General features: G+C 36.5%; 3 protein-coding genes across 4 annotated transcripts; all 3 read right to left on the bottom strand.

The window, feature by feature from the left end:
- Positions 1–1,706: 1,706 nt before the first annotated feature.
- pvalb9 (parvalbumin 9) lies at positions 1,707–3,855 on the bottom strand. Of its 2 annotated transcripts, none has more exons than XM_057327663.1 (5): positions 3,604–3,855; positions 3,287–3,357; positions 3,071–3,203; positions 2,315–2,424; positions 1,707–1,950 (listed from the first exon to the last, which is right to left on the bottom strand). In XM_057327663.1, the coding sequence occupies exons 2-5, from the start codon at positions 3,345–3,347 to the stop codon at positions 1,925–1,927; spliced, it is 330 nt and encodes a 109-aa protein (XP_057183646.1). In that variant the 5' UTR covers positions 3,348–3,357; positions 3,604–3,855; the 3' UTR covers positions 1,707–1,924. The 2 variants fall into 2 exon arrangements, with proteins under 2 accessions (XP_057183646.1, XP_057183647.1); XM_057327664.1 differs by having other exon boundaries at positions 3,287–3,354.
- A 2,255-nt stretch (positions 3,856–6,110) lies between these two features.
- Positions 6,111–7,641, bottom strand: LOC130550247 (parvalbumin alpha). The gene is made up of 5 exons (XM_057327666.1): positions 7,528–7,641; positions 7,043–7,110; positions 6,662–6,794; positions 6,465–6,574; positions 6,111–6,378 (listed from the first exon to the last, which is right to left on the bottom strand). The coding sequence occupies exons 2-5, from the start codon at positions 7,101–7,103 to the stop codon at positions 6,353–6,355; spliced, it is 330 nt and encodes a 109-aa protein (XP_057183649.1). The 5' UTR covers positions 7,104–7,110; positions 7,528–7,641; the 3' UTR covers positions 6,111–6,352.
- Positions 7,642–10,811: 3,170 nt separating this feature from the next.
- Positions 10,812–12,508, bottom strand: LOC130550242 (parvalbumin-2). Its single transcript, XM_057327662.1, has 5 exons — positions 12,445–12,508; positions 11,905–11,974; positions 11,681–11,813; positions 11,472–11,581; positions 10,812–11,045 (listed from the first exon to the last, which is right to left on the bottom strand). Exons 2-5 carry the CDS (start codon positions 11,963–11,965, stop codon positions 11,020–11,022), a joined length of 330 nt encoding a protein of 109 aa, XP_057183645.1. The 5' UTR covers positions 11,966–11,974; positions 12,445–12,508; the 3' UTR covers positions 10,812–11,019.
- Between the last annotated feature and the right edge of the window lie 276 nt (positions 12,509–12,784).

Here is a 12,784-nt window from a genome sequence, read left to right as displayed (position 1 = left end):
ACAATGGAGGTTATAGTGCTGTTTGGTAACAAATCAAAATATCAAAATATCTTATTGTGTGTTCTGCAAAAAAAGAAAGTCGAGGGTGAGTAAATAAAATAAAATAATAAAATAATTTTATTTTTGGATTAAATATCCCTTTAACTATGGTATTGCCTATTGGCCCAAAGCTGAATGATGTTTTATATAATAGCATTCATTTCATTCATATACAGTGTAAACAGGTGACATCTGTCTGAAAAACAAAGGCAATAAAATTGTAGATAAGCTTCGTATTGTAATTGTGGTTTAAGCTCCCCCATTAAATCTAACATATTGGGCCACGCACACTAGGATTATCTCAATTCAGCTATCAGCATTCAAGCACATGTTTGCCTCCTCATTTAGGTCTCTGCTTTAGTGCAGTAAGGAGATAATCAGCAGCCAGGATTGATGCGGCATTTTCAATTCCATTGTTCTAATGAGCTAAGCGGTAACCTGAGTCGGATATCCTTGCCATTCAGTATTGAGAGGCCCTCTTCACTGAAACTTACACCTGCTCTCACTGTCTGTCTCTTTTGTGCCTCCTTAGTTTGCTTTACATTCTATAGTTTTATTGTTTTTAAGGCTGCAATTATATGATGAAAGTAAACCACCTTTTGAAGTTTCGTATTTGCAGTGTGCTATATTGTATTTATGGATTACAAATGCATATGAGGAAATGCAGTGCTGGTATATGTAAACAAATTACACACTAAAATACGTTGAGTAAAAGCAATATTAGATGCTATGACTAATACCCATTCTGCAAAGTTGTGTGGAAATTTGCTCAAAAGTTCTAAATATGCTCCTTTTATAAAATTTCGTTGTTTTTTGAGAAAATCAGATGTCATCAAGGCCAAGCATAATAAACTGAAGTCAGCTGAGGTCAATTTGCTTTTACCTGTTGAGGACATTGGATAATGCACAAACAGTCTGTGATTACTGCACATTATTGCAAAATAAAACCTGACAAAACGATCATTACTGAAACTGGTCACCGTTCACCATTTTTACTTTTACTTTCAATTTTAGGTTTTCTTAAATACATCATTTGTTACATGTAGCTTCTCAATAAAAGTAATGTGAAGTCATGTAAACTAAAATTATAATAATTATAATAATTGCAGGAAAATTATCATTGGTCGAACAAACATATGTCACAACCCAGATTTATTGGCTGAGCTAATGTTAAAGTGTCATCCTGGTCAGGATGTTTAAACACACACAGACTTTTATGTTTTAATGCAAAGTGTTTATGACTTTTATGCAGGAAGGCAACAAGGCTTACTCTGCACTTACTCTGCTTTTTTACAAAGCATTGCACACTTTGCATCTAAAATTTCAATTAATTTTAACATGTCATACTGCATCTGAACAGTTTCATATAAATCATGTATGTTATGATAACATTTTCATTGTTGTTTTTACATGTTACGTGCTATGCACAGATAAATATATTCACCGTGGTTGAACACCAGGCAGCAGCAATAATCCCTGACAGAGTTCAAAACCTGAGTCCATGCTCATGGCCAGAGGTTCATTCCCAGTCTCATTCTGGTGGTTGTCGTGTCCACCTACATTAAATCTACAGACTAACACAGAAGGCACTGTGTAAAATTACTCATAAAACTCTGCACATTCATATAAAGCTAAGGATTTCAAAAGACAGTAAACAAAGAGTCCAGTTTTAATGACTTTATTTTATTTTCCCTGAACAGTTTTGTCATTGGTCATTTTGGGGTCAGTGCAGAACAATAACACAGAAACATGTATTTAAAAGACAAATAAATGTGCTGAGGAAAAAGGTCAATAAGAAACTTTGTGTAAAATGCTGGGAAAGATAAAGACACAGTGTTGTGGCTGTTAGCCGGAGTCGTCTGGGATTGAATATGACTGAAGGCTTTCAGAATGACACCATAGTCTGGAACTCTGTAGACAGAAGAATATTAGAATTAAAGACAGTGTAGTGAATAATTCAACTTAAAATACACCAGGGAAAGAGATTTAATAGATGCTAAATGTTATTAGATAAGAAAAAAACACTGGTGAATTTAAGTAACAGAATGGGGTCCATTGTTGTTTTTACTCGCTTTGTTTGCTGCTTTAGACTTTGCATTGTCCAGACGCATACATGAACATATTATTATTAAACACAATACACAAGCAAAAGGCACTAAATAAACAATGGTTATAAAAATAATCACTGTATAGAGACTTTTACATATAAATTACATGTGAAGTCAATGAAATAGCACTGTAAATAAATACATTTCATAAGACTAGAAAACGTTACCATCTACTCCAATGGTGCCATCGGCGTCTTTATCTGCAGCTTTAATGAGGCTCTTGATCTCATTTTCTGTCAAAGTTCGGGCCCCCGGGGAAAATCTCTGGAGAAAGAACCTGGTGCACACAAGTTTGTTAATGAGAAAAGCAAACTTTTTTCTTTACTCACTGTTGCTATTTGTTTCAGATGTATTATTTCTGAATCCATCAATCAGTTCAGACAAAATCATGAAATTTGATCTCGTTCACCAGGTGAATTATGAATGTGTGCTAAGCTAAAATAATACCCTTCAAGGACGGATTTCTCTTTCTTTCTCTGGGTATTGCCGTTATATAATGCAGATAAATTACATAAAACATGCGTGGGCAGAACAGAGGACAGACAGCATATTCATGGATTAAATCTGAAAAGGACTCTGAACTCTGAACACTGCCAGACATGAAAATGTAATGTCCTGTTTAGCTTAAACAAAAGCAATTCCCTTTATGCATATGATTTTATTATACAGTAAATGTCAGATAAGCAGAAGCACAAAATTCAAAGTCAAATATTTAAGAATGAGGCTAAATCATGAAATACGAAGACAGAAAATATTCAAGCACAAATAAAATGTGACATATTTATAGAATATTTATAAGATTTAAAGCAAGCACAAATATCACTTTGCTGTGTTTTGTATTTGCTATACTGTGGTCTTCCAGTGCATCGTTTGATACTTATGTGATGTGCCTGACGTGAAAAAAAGAGCTTATGATGACATACTTGAGCTCAGCCTCCTCAATACTTCCACTGTTATCTTCATCTAAGATGCGGAACACTTCCTTCACCTCCTGGGGACTTTTCTGACTTAAGCCACAAAGTTGGAAGAACTTTTTGTAACAAAAAGAATCTGGAGCTGTTGGAGAAATGCACATGAGAAAAAATATCAAAATGTCCTTTCTCTCCTTTTTCATTCTTTTTGGTTATTGTTTGCTATACCTTGGCAGTCTTTGACAGCATTCTCTATCGCCTCAGCCGAGAGGATTGAAGTAAGTGACATATTTAACCTGCTAAAGGAAAATTGTTATATATTTATTCTTAAATCGTCACCGTTGCAGTGGCCCATGTCCTAACATATACATCTCACTACGACATTGTATTTATTATAGTTTATTCTTACACACTTTGTGAGTCTCAAAATTGGTAAAATAAATAAACAAATTAAAAATGTAGACAACAAATAAGAATGGATAGCCTGACCAACTGTAAGATGTATATAGATCAAAAGAGAGATTTTAGAGATAACTGCATCTCACCGCTTTGAAGATTCCTGCTCATGTGATCCTGAGTAAGAAGTAAGGCTGTGTGATAGCGTTTCCCATCCAGTACGAGCTTATATATATATATATATTTATATATATGTGTGTCTATGCTAATGAGACAGACAAAGAGCGACGCTTGGGTTACCTGTCCGTGTATCAAATTCTTGTTGCACGGCTCGACTTGAATTTCTAACTAATTATCCTTTTCTATTTAAATGAGGCACCTGCATTCCGCCCAAATTTAGTGCGTGCTTGATAAGAAAGATGCTCTCTCTCTCTCTCTCTCTCTCTCTCTCTCTCTCTCTCTCTCTCTCTCTCTTTCTCTCTTTTCTAGCTACAACAGACACGCAAAGGATTAAACCGTGTTGACGTTTGTTAGGTATTACATATGTAAATGTAATATAATCGTTGACCACTGTTGCAAAACCTTTGACCTGTTTCACATGATTTAGTTGTGAAATATCTTCACGTATTTCGTGTCCTGCTCTGTTAATTAATAACAATACTGTAAGTAATAACATTTTATGCTCTTTTAATGTTCAATGTCAGTGTTTACGCATAATGAAAATACATTTTGATTTTTTTTCCATTTATTTTGAGTTTCTATGCACTTTACTGTTATTTAAATGAAGGGTCAATGCGTTTAGGTTAGCTGAGACTACAGCTGCTGGTGCATCTTGTCTTTGAATTTGTTACTAATCTGACTGATATCCCGTGGAGAAATGATTGAGCCAACTGTCAACTAACTTTCTGCATCGTCTGCTCTTCAGGAAAATCAGTCAGAATTCAAGGTAGAGTATATGTATAGCTACCAAAGACAATGGTCAACTTACTGAATGTGATTAGTGAGAACATTTGTTGACCTAGATTCAGACCAGATTAAAAATACCAATTTCAGAATGCAATTTCATATTGCAATGAATTGAATGTGCTCGGCCATAAGGTCGTAAGGTACTACACTGAAATTCTGAAGAAATGAAATTACCAAGGGCCAAAAAAAAAGGGGAATAAGACATTGGAGCCATCCATCCTACAAACACACTGCAACGTGAAACTGGTTGTGTTACTGTATAGTGATCTCTCCATTTACTGTAAATTGTCTAATTTGTTGGTACAGTACAATAAACATGTTCTGTACATGCTGCCTTTGTTGAGTCTGCAATTCACAACAATGCAGAGGTGTAAAGAGTACCTGAAAACCATACTTGAGTAAAAGTACAGATACCTTGCAGTGAAAATTACTCCATTACAAGTTACAAGTCACAAATTCCAAAATGACTTGAGTAAAAGTCTTAGAGTATCTGATTTTAACAGTACTTGCGTATTAGTAGCACTAGCCCTCAACACTTAAAGACATGTCAGTGAAAAACAAGAAACAGTTGATTCGTGAGCAATCGCATCAAACTGAAAACCTCAAAATTGCAACAAATCCAGGTCAACACCATATAGCCTTCGTCCATTACAGACACCCAAGTCTCAGTTAAGCTCAAGTGCTCATAAGGAAACCAATATTCTTCAAAAAGCTTTCTTCAGTAAAACGGATAAATAAAATAATGTTAAGTAAAATTACAAGCCAAAGTCAAAGTCTTACTGCACTGGACATGGTTTGGCCTTATCACCAGCTGCAGTCATGACCTCTTCCCACATAAAACACCAGTGATGTCAACTGATAATGCTCCCGCATTTGCATAAAGAAGCCATGTTGACAAGTTTCTTTAAGTAAGGGCAAAATGCACATGAAGATGCCCTGTAAATGGTAATGTTGCTTCTTCTGTAGCAGAAATAAACTGCTGCAGAAAAAGTTAGGTGCCATGCAAAATGTACATCTGTAATTGCATTAGTCATTACAAATGTAGTGGAGTAAAGAGTACAAAAACTTAGTAGTCAAGTAGAGAGTAAAAGTTGCTAAAATCTTTAATACTCATTAACTAATTACATTTACTCCAATGCTTTACACCACTGCATCAATGTTTAATAAAAGGAAACGAGATTTAGAGTAAAAAATGGGTAAACTGCCTGCACATTTAACAAGCAATATGGTATTTGAATAAGTGAGTTAAGTAAAAAGTTTATACTGGGCGTGGATTATGAAACATGGCAACAGACGCTCTCTAGTGGCGGGAACGCGCCACTTCACGATGTCTAAAAGTGTGTCTGTCATCAGCATCTTTGTTTGGGTTCCATCCTCTCATGAAGCACCAAGCACTCATAGTCGTACACAGACACGATTGTGGTTGGTTGTTTAAAGTGATAGGTAAGGTTTACGAGTCATAGTTTTGTCATAAATGCATGCTTTTGAAATGTGCTTGTTATTTTATTGCATTTATCAATTACCTAATCATTTAGAAAATCATTGTGTTTTTTTCATCTTTATTTAATTTTTTTCCACCAAAAAATATTGAGTAAAATATGATATAGTGAGAATTTGAATGGGAATTTAAAATGTCATGCACATACACATCATTTACATCACTTGCAAAGTAAAAGAAGAAAGACTCAGACATGAAAAAGATTATTTATTATTTTCTCATTGTCCCTTCCCAAAAACAGCTTTAAAGATTTTACAATAACTAACATTCATATCTACAACACGAAAGACCGTGTGATATTTACAGTCATTCCGGACAGAATGCAGCATGGGAGTGGACAGCCAGGGTTATGTATAAAAATCAGCCACCCAGACAACAATATGGAGTTCTATGGCTACATTACTGGTTGTTACTTAAAGATGTTCAGAAGCCATTTATGCCTTGATCATGGCAGCAAACTCTGTAAATGCAAAGAGAAAAGAAAATCAGGAATCAGGAATGAAACATTTGGAAGGCGATACACTGAATAAAGAGAGTATTTCTTACCATCCACTCCAATCTTGCCATCACCATCAGAGTCTCCAGCTTTCAGGAAGGCCTTTGTCTCGGCATCAGTCAGTGCTCTAGCACAAGCAGAGAAGTTCTGCAGGAACAGTCTGAAAAGTGAAGTAGACAATCAAGTAAAAGTAATAAATATCCCGGATGTGAAATAAAAGAGTCCTTTAAGGCATTTGGCCACTTACTTCAGCTCATCCTCCTCAATGAAGCCACTCTTGTCCTGGTCAATGACAGCGAAGGCCTTCTTGATGTCATCTGCGGACTTGGCGGCCAGGCCGATCTTGGCAAAGAAGTTCTTGTGGTTGAAGGAGTCAGCAGCTGAAAGTCAATTTTGTCAAGTTGTTAGCATGATGGTGGAACTTAAGCTATCAATAAAATGTACTTGAAACAAACACTGTAGCAGACTTGAGTTCAAGGGTATTCAAACAGACACTAAAATATGTTTTAGAAAGGATGTCTCAAAAAATCTGAAAGGTGCAATAATTACTTTGAGTGTTAAGATTTTTAATATTAGAATGAATGAGATTTACACTTGAATGGATGCTCTAGCTAAGGTGAATTGTTACCTGAGCAGGCCTGAAGGGCTGCAGTGATGTCAGCTTCATTAAGAGAACCAGCTAATGCCATCTTTAGACTAAAATAAAGACAAACGGATACATTCAGTATATTTATGAACAATAAAATTTAGTTTGACCATACACCAATAAAAGTAAAACGCAACAAAAACGAAAAACAAGATGAAGATGACCCGCTCCCTTGCTGGGACACTTTTATAAAAAAAAAAACACAAATCCCACCCAGTCCTCCGCGCGGTCAAATCGATATCCCCACGCCATGTAAAATGACGTCAAATCCAAACTCGAGGAGAAATTATTCCCAAGTCAGGTGGCTGAGATTTATCAACGCATCCTCTCCAGATCAGCCCAACGTTAAATATTGCTATGTTGCATGTCGATTTCCTCTCTCTCTCTCTCTCTCTCTCTCTCTCTCTCTCTCTCTCATCGCAAGAGCTTGTAATGTGCCATGTCGCTTCGTCTGTGCGGACACTCACCTCTGGTTGTTTCTGGGGTTTGGACAGGAAGGGATGAAACTGGCTACTGCAGTGACCACCAGCTCTGTGGCTTCCACCTTTATATACCACTACTCAACCGAAATATAAGGCATAATGTAATGGACACCACATGGGAGGCAGTTGGTTGAAAAACTTGTCCAGTAGTCAGGCTGTTCTATTTATATGCGCTTCAATGAAGATGCATAAAAGGTACGTATGTATAAGTCCTTAATATCGCGAGGGCTAATAATATACGATGCTGATATGGATGAAAGCTCTGTATGTTTTGGGAGGATGAACAAGAAGAGTTTTGGTCATTTTCCTGTGAGATTTCGCCATCAGTGTACAGCGCGTAACCGGGGCGCTTTTCGTGCGTCAAAGGGGAAGCGCGTGAATTAAATATGAATCCGCAATACTGCCTTATCAATTGTAACAGTACTTTGGGGACACTTAAGGTAAATACACACTCAAGGGGATTATAAGGATTGTAGTGTGTTGGTGTTACTTGAACTGGGAGCTTCGGCTCTTGGCACTGCTCGAAACGCGTACATGGGTCGCGCGCGAGTTTTGCTTTCCTCTTGATTTCAATGTAATCAAAAAGACACCAAAGCATAAGCTATTATTGAAAAGATACGTATGTCATATAAGTACGTCTGTGAATTAAATTAATATGAGAAACGGCTAAAGTTTATTTTGTGAAATCATTTTGTTTGTTATTTTGCCTGCGATATTTGAAAAAATGTTTTTACATAATTATAACTGTCATCATTGGCCATATGGTTGTTTTGTAGGTTAGAATCATATATCATTGATTTAAATGAACAAGTGTTAGTTGCAATGTGTGGAACTATGGATGTAGATGGAGAGAAGGGAAATAAGCATCAGACAGTCAGGACTCATTTATCCTCAAATCTTAAATAATTTACTGATAAATCAAGTTTAAAGAAATGTTTTGGGCATTTTGTAATAGAGATCTTAAGAGATTCTTGCCTACGATTAGTGTATAGATAAAAATTATTAAGGAAAAATGATCACATCATCGCCCATTTTGCTAAAAACATACAAAGCATAATTTTTAAAAAGTTTATATGTGATTTGTTTTGAGATGCTCCTCGCTGAATAAAGAATATTTTAAGGCATTGACTGGTGTGTGGTCTGGTTATTGCTGTGCAGCAGGTTATTGGGCCACTAGAACTTCATAATTATATTCCCAAAGGACAGTGTTATCTGTGGAGGAGGGGATGCTGTCCGACTCAGACCACCAGAGTAAAATCTTAAAAGGACCTGGTTGTTTAGAGTCTACCTGGTGGTGTAGCAGGTGTCTTGGACACTGAGGAGATCGTTTGGATGACCCTGGTAGCCTGGCCCTGGTAGCGTGGTAAAAACATACCACAGTGATTTAAATTTAAAGAGGTCATATTGCGGGAATACATGTTTTTCTGTGTTTTTGGTGTTTTAGAAGTTGCCCATGCATGTATTAGACACGTAAAATTGCAAAAATTAAAGTGTCGGAAACAAAAGATGCATTACATCTAAAAGCGAATGGTCACAAAGACCTGCCTGAAACGCCTCGTGTAACCACACCCCCACAAATCTACATCAGTTCGTGGTATGAGTTGACTAAGACCACCCAAATGTATATGCAAGTAAAGTGGGCGTACCTGTCAGTACAATTGCTTTGGAACCTGATGTTCCAAATATGGTAAGAGGCGTTACATTTCCGTCACAAGCTTGCAGTATTCGACCAATCACTACGCTCTGGTTAACTGGCCAATCATAGCACACATCGCTTTTCAGAGCGATGAGCTTTGTAAAACAACGGCTCTCACTCAATCCTTGGTGTTTCGAGTCAGATCCGTGGGCGTGGCTTGTTGGTTTTCACTAAATCCTTGGTGTTTCAAGTCTTACGAAACCTTTACCCTAACCCACACCCTAACCCTAACCTTACTCTAACCATCTAAACTACCTATGATTGTTAAAATCGCCAAAAAAAACACTGTTGCATGATGACGTCAGACTCGAAACACCAAGGATTTAGTCAGAGCCTATAACAACCGTGCGTTTCAGAGAGGCGGGGAAAAGAAAAGATACAAACATGCACGGTATGTGGAAAATACAGCGGTTTTGAACCTCAAATCGTGTACAAACATTACATTACATCTAAAATAAATGATAATATTCATTTTAGCCGTGTCGTATGACCCCTTTAAAGTCACAAAAATAAAGTTGGAAAAAGAAATATTGAACATTTTATTAAATTACTATTCTGAAACAACAACTAACATCTCTTAATAGATTTATTCATGTTGTTCAAAACCCGTGTATGACTCTTTCTTCTGTGGAACACAACAGAAGATATTTTGAGAAATGTCTCAGTGATTTTGTGTCCATACGATGAAAGTCTTTAGTTACCAACATTCTTATCTGTTTTTTGTGTTCTTATGGGTTTAGTATGAAATGAGGGTGAATAAATGATGAAAGAATTGTCATTTTTGGGTGAACTATCCCTATTCTCTTAAATGAAAATAAAAGACACAATAAAAAGTTAATATCACAATCTGTTTTAACACTAGATTTTTTTTATAGGACTAAATGCTAAAATGTATGTCCCAGATGTTTGCCAAACTAAAGTATCAAACACCCAAAATATATGAATCAAAGTTTGAATAATAACTATTTAAAACAAATAAATATTTTTTGGCACTCTTTAGATCTGATTCAAAGTAGCACATTACACATTGTAGGGGAGTAAATCAAAATCCTAATAATCCTCTGTGTTTCTTCCCACCTGAATGATCATTTATTTTTAACCGCAGGCTTCAAATTTTTCCTTTTCTTTTCCTTTCTGTTTAAAGTTACTGTATATGACTTTAGATGTAGTTGTGGTGTTGTTTTAAAAGTGCACTGCGGTAAAGGCAGCCTGTACAGTACAGCGTGTCGTGCATTGCTTAGTTGTGCAAAAAGCCTGTAGGATCTAAAATAACCCTGCACACTCAGTGTAAGTGATGCCTGGACATCTCATGATCTCACTTCCTGGTGAGGACATTCACTGAGCATGCGCAGAAAATCCTCTTTGAGGGTCTGACATACTACACTTGCCATTACAAAGTGCTTAGCTCTGTTATTTCAGTATTTTGTATTTCTGTATTTTCATTATCTGTCTACAGATTGCAACATTATTCATTCACATGCCCAAAATGAAGTGGTTTTGTCTTTGCTTACATCTGTATTGATTGTCCTATATGTGTATGGAATATTTGTGAGAAATTTAGCAGAGGAGAGAGTTTTACATGAAATGTATTTTTATTTTAGTGCAAAAGAGATTGTATATTTGCACACAGAACAATACAATGAAACAACATTCATAATAAATAGCTTTCCAAGACATTGGATATGCGTTCTTTGCGAGGAGGAGTTTGCAGGGCTTTCATAAATAAATATAAAAAAGATCTAAGCAGAGCTCTGGTTCCAAAGACGAGGGTCCATGAAGTCTTAAGCCTTAACAAGCAAAGCAAACTCTGTGGAATGAAAAAAGAAATAAACATTTAGTTGGATTACTTGACTTCTCATTTTAGCAATTCACTTTGTATCAAGGACAAAGATTTAATCATTGATCAGCCCAATTATTAATAGTATTAATAGTCGATAAATATTATTCAATTATTGATTCCTAGATGAAAGTGATCTTTTTGCATTTAGTTCATCAATTTAGTCTGTGGTTTCGGTTTGTCAAAGATAAGAAGTTTAAAAGTGGTCAAAGCTAATACACAAATTCAGTAGCAAAGTAATATACAAAATCCGATGGCAAAAACCAAGGAATTAATCAATAAAGAATCGGAAAAATGTATTAAAGTGGCCTGTAAGCAAACAATTCTTTAACTTCTTTTGGCACAAAGTTCAATATAAAAAAGTAATTAAAAAAGTAAATATAAGTAATTTAGTACCATCAACTCCAATTTTGCCGTCACCGTCGCTGTCTCCGGCAGCGAGGAAAGCCTTGGTCTCAGCATCAGTCAATTCTCTGGCGCTGGCGGAGAAGGTTTGCAGGAACAGTCTGAAAACATTGGAACGTTTCGGTGAGATGATGAACGTTGTGCATCTCTGAACATCCAATACTGAATTTAACATTGTATGTTATAAGTATGTGACTTACTTCAGCTCATCCTCCTCAATGAAGCCACTCTTGTCCTGGTCAATGACGTAGAAAGCCTTTTTGACCTCATCGGCGGATTTTGCGCTCAGGCCGACCTTGGCGAAGAAGGTCTTGTAGTTGAAAGAGTCAGCAGCTGTAAATACCAAGCAAAGATCATTGACTTATTTGTTTGCATTAAATATTTCACTTTATACCATGTCACCTGTATAACTCTAGTGTCTTACCTGCGCAGCCAGCGATGGCGGCAGTGACATCCTCGTCCTTGAGAATTCCAGCGAAGGCCATTTTTGAGATCTGGAAAATGGGAGTGAATCGAGATGAGTTTTCGCTTGTAAATATACATCAATGATTCACGTAGACACCACACACAGTGTAGGAAAATCAATTTGGCAGGTTAAAGCCAGGCTTTTCTAGCAAGCATAAAACTACATTCATTTACAACAAATAAATCTTTAAAAAATCTCTTCCTTAGAAGCAAAAGCAAGTATGGAGAGTTACACCACCAAACAGACTGCATGAATTGACTTTGCCAGTTCACCCATAGAGTTAACCTTTAAAATACGATGTTTGCCTCTGAAAAGTTGTAAACGCATCCAAAATTCAAAAAGTAGCTGGTCCTTGAGCTGGTTAACTGAGAAGATTCATATATTCAGTCCTGCTGCTTTTTAGTCCATTTACATCCTCAATTTGTTCCTCCATTTTTAAAGATATTCCATAGTGATACAGAGATGCATCCTCCGATTCATCCTCCATTGCAAACTCACCTTTGGGCTGCTTCTTGCAACTGTTCCACAGATGTGTGACGGCTGTCCATAGCACCAGTGGGCTTGACTTTTATACTCTTGTCTATTCAGCTGTAACAGACACCGTTTGCTTAGGTTGGGTTTACTTTCGAAAAAATGTGTCCAATGGTAATATAGCTCTATTTTTAACCTTTACATGGGGATGTTCCAAGTCCATATGGGAAATGCAAGAGATGCATGTTAGGGTTCCTGTACATCATCTCTGTGTTTGCAAAAAAGTTTTTAATGTAATGTTTTAGAAATGTGATTCTTTGTGGGTTTGTTCTTATTTTATCATGTATTTTTTTTAATGCATTATGCC

This window comes from Triplophysa rosa, unplaced genomic scaffold, assembly GCF_024868665.1.
Source record: "Triplophysa rosa unplaced genomic scaffold, Trosa_1v2 scaffold266_ERROPOS124324, whole genome shotgun sequence".
NCBI classification, from domain to species: Eukaryota; Metazoa; Chordata; class Actinopteri; order Cypriniformes; family Nemacheilidae; genus Triplophysa; species Triplophysa rosa.
This window is presented reverse-complemented; position numbering and strand designations above follow the sequence as displayed.

Excerpts from the sequence above, each read along its gene's own strand:
- pvalb9 (XM_057327663.1), bottom strand. The coding sequence starts at position 3,347 with ATGTCACTTACTTCAATCCTCTCGGCTGAGGCGATAGAGAATGCTGTC. Across the intron at positions 2,425-3,070 it reads ATTGAGGAGGCTGAGCTCAA|GTTCTTTCTCCAGAGATTTT; the intron begins GTATGTCATCAT and ends TGTGTGCACCAG. Across the intron at positions 1,951-2,314 it reads TGGCACCATTGGAGTAGATG|AGTTCCAGACTATGGTGTCA; the intron begins GTAACGTTTTCT and ends TTCTGTCTACAG.
- LOC130550247 (XM_057327666.1), bottom strand. The coding sequence starts at position 7,103 with ATGGCATTAGCTGGTTCTCTTAATGAAGCTGACATCACTGCAGCCCTT. Across the intron at positions 6,575-6,661 it reads ATTGAGGAGGATGAGCTGAA|ACTGTTCCTGCAGAACTTCT; the intron begins GTAAGTGGCCAA and ends TTCACTTTTCAG. Across the intron at positions 6,379-6,464 it reads TGGCAAGATTGGAGTGGATG|AGTTTGCTGCCATGATCAAG; the intron begins GTAAGAAATACT and ends TTGCATTTACAG.
- LOC130550242 (XM_057327662.1), bottom strand. The coding sequence starts at position 11,965 with ATGGCCTTCGCTGGAATTCTCAAGGACGAGGATGTCACTGCCGCCATC. Across the intron at positions 11,814-11,904 it reads CGCCATCGCTGGCTGCGCAG|CTGCTGACTCTTTCAACTAC; the intron begins GTAAGACACTAG and ends TGGTATTTACAG. Across the intron at positions 11,582-11,680 it reads ATTGAGGAGGATGAGCTGAA|ACTGTTCCTGCAAACCTTCT; the intron begins GTAAGTCACATA and ends CAATGTTTTCAG.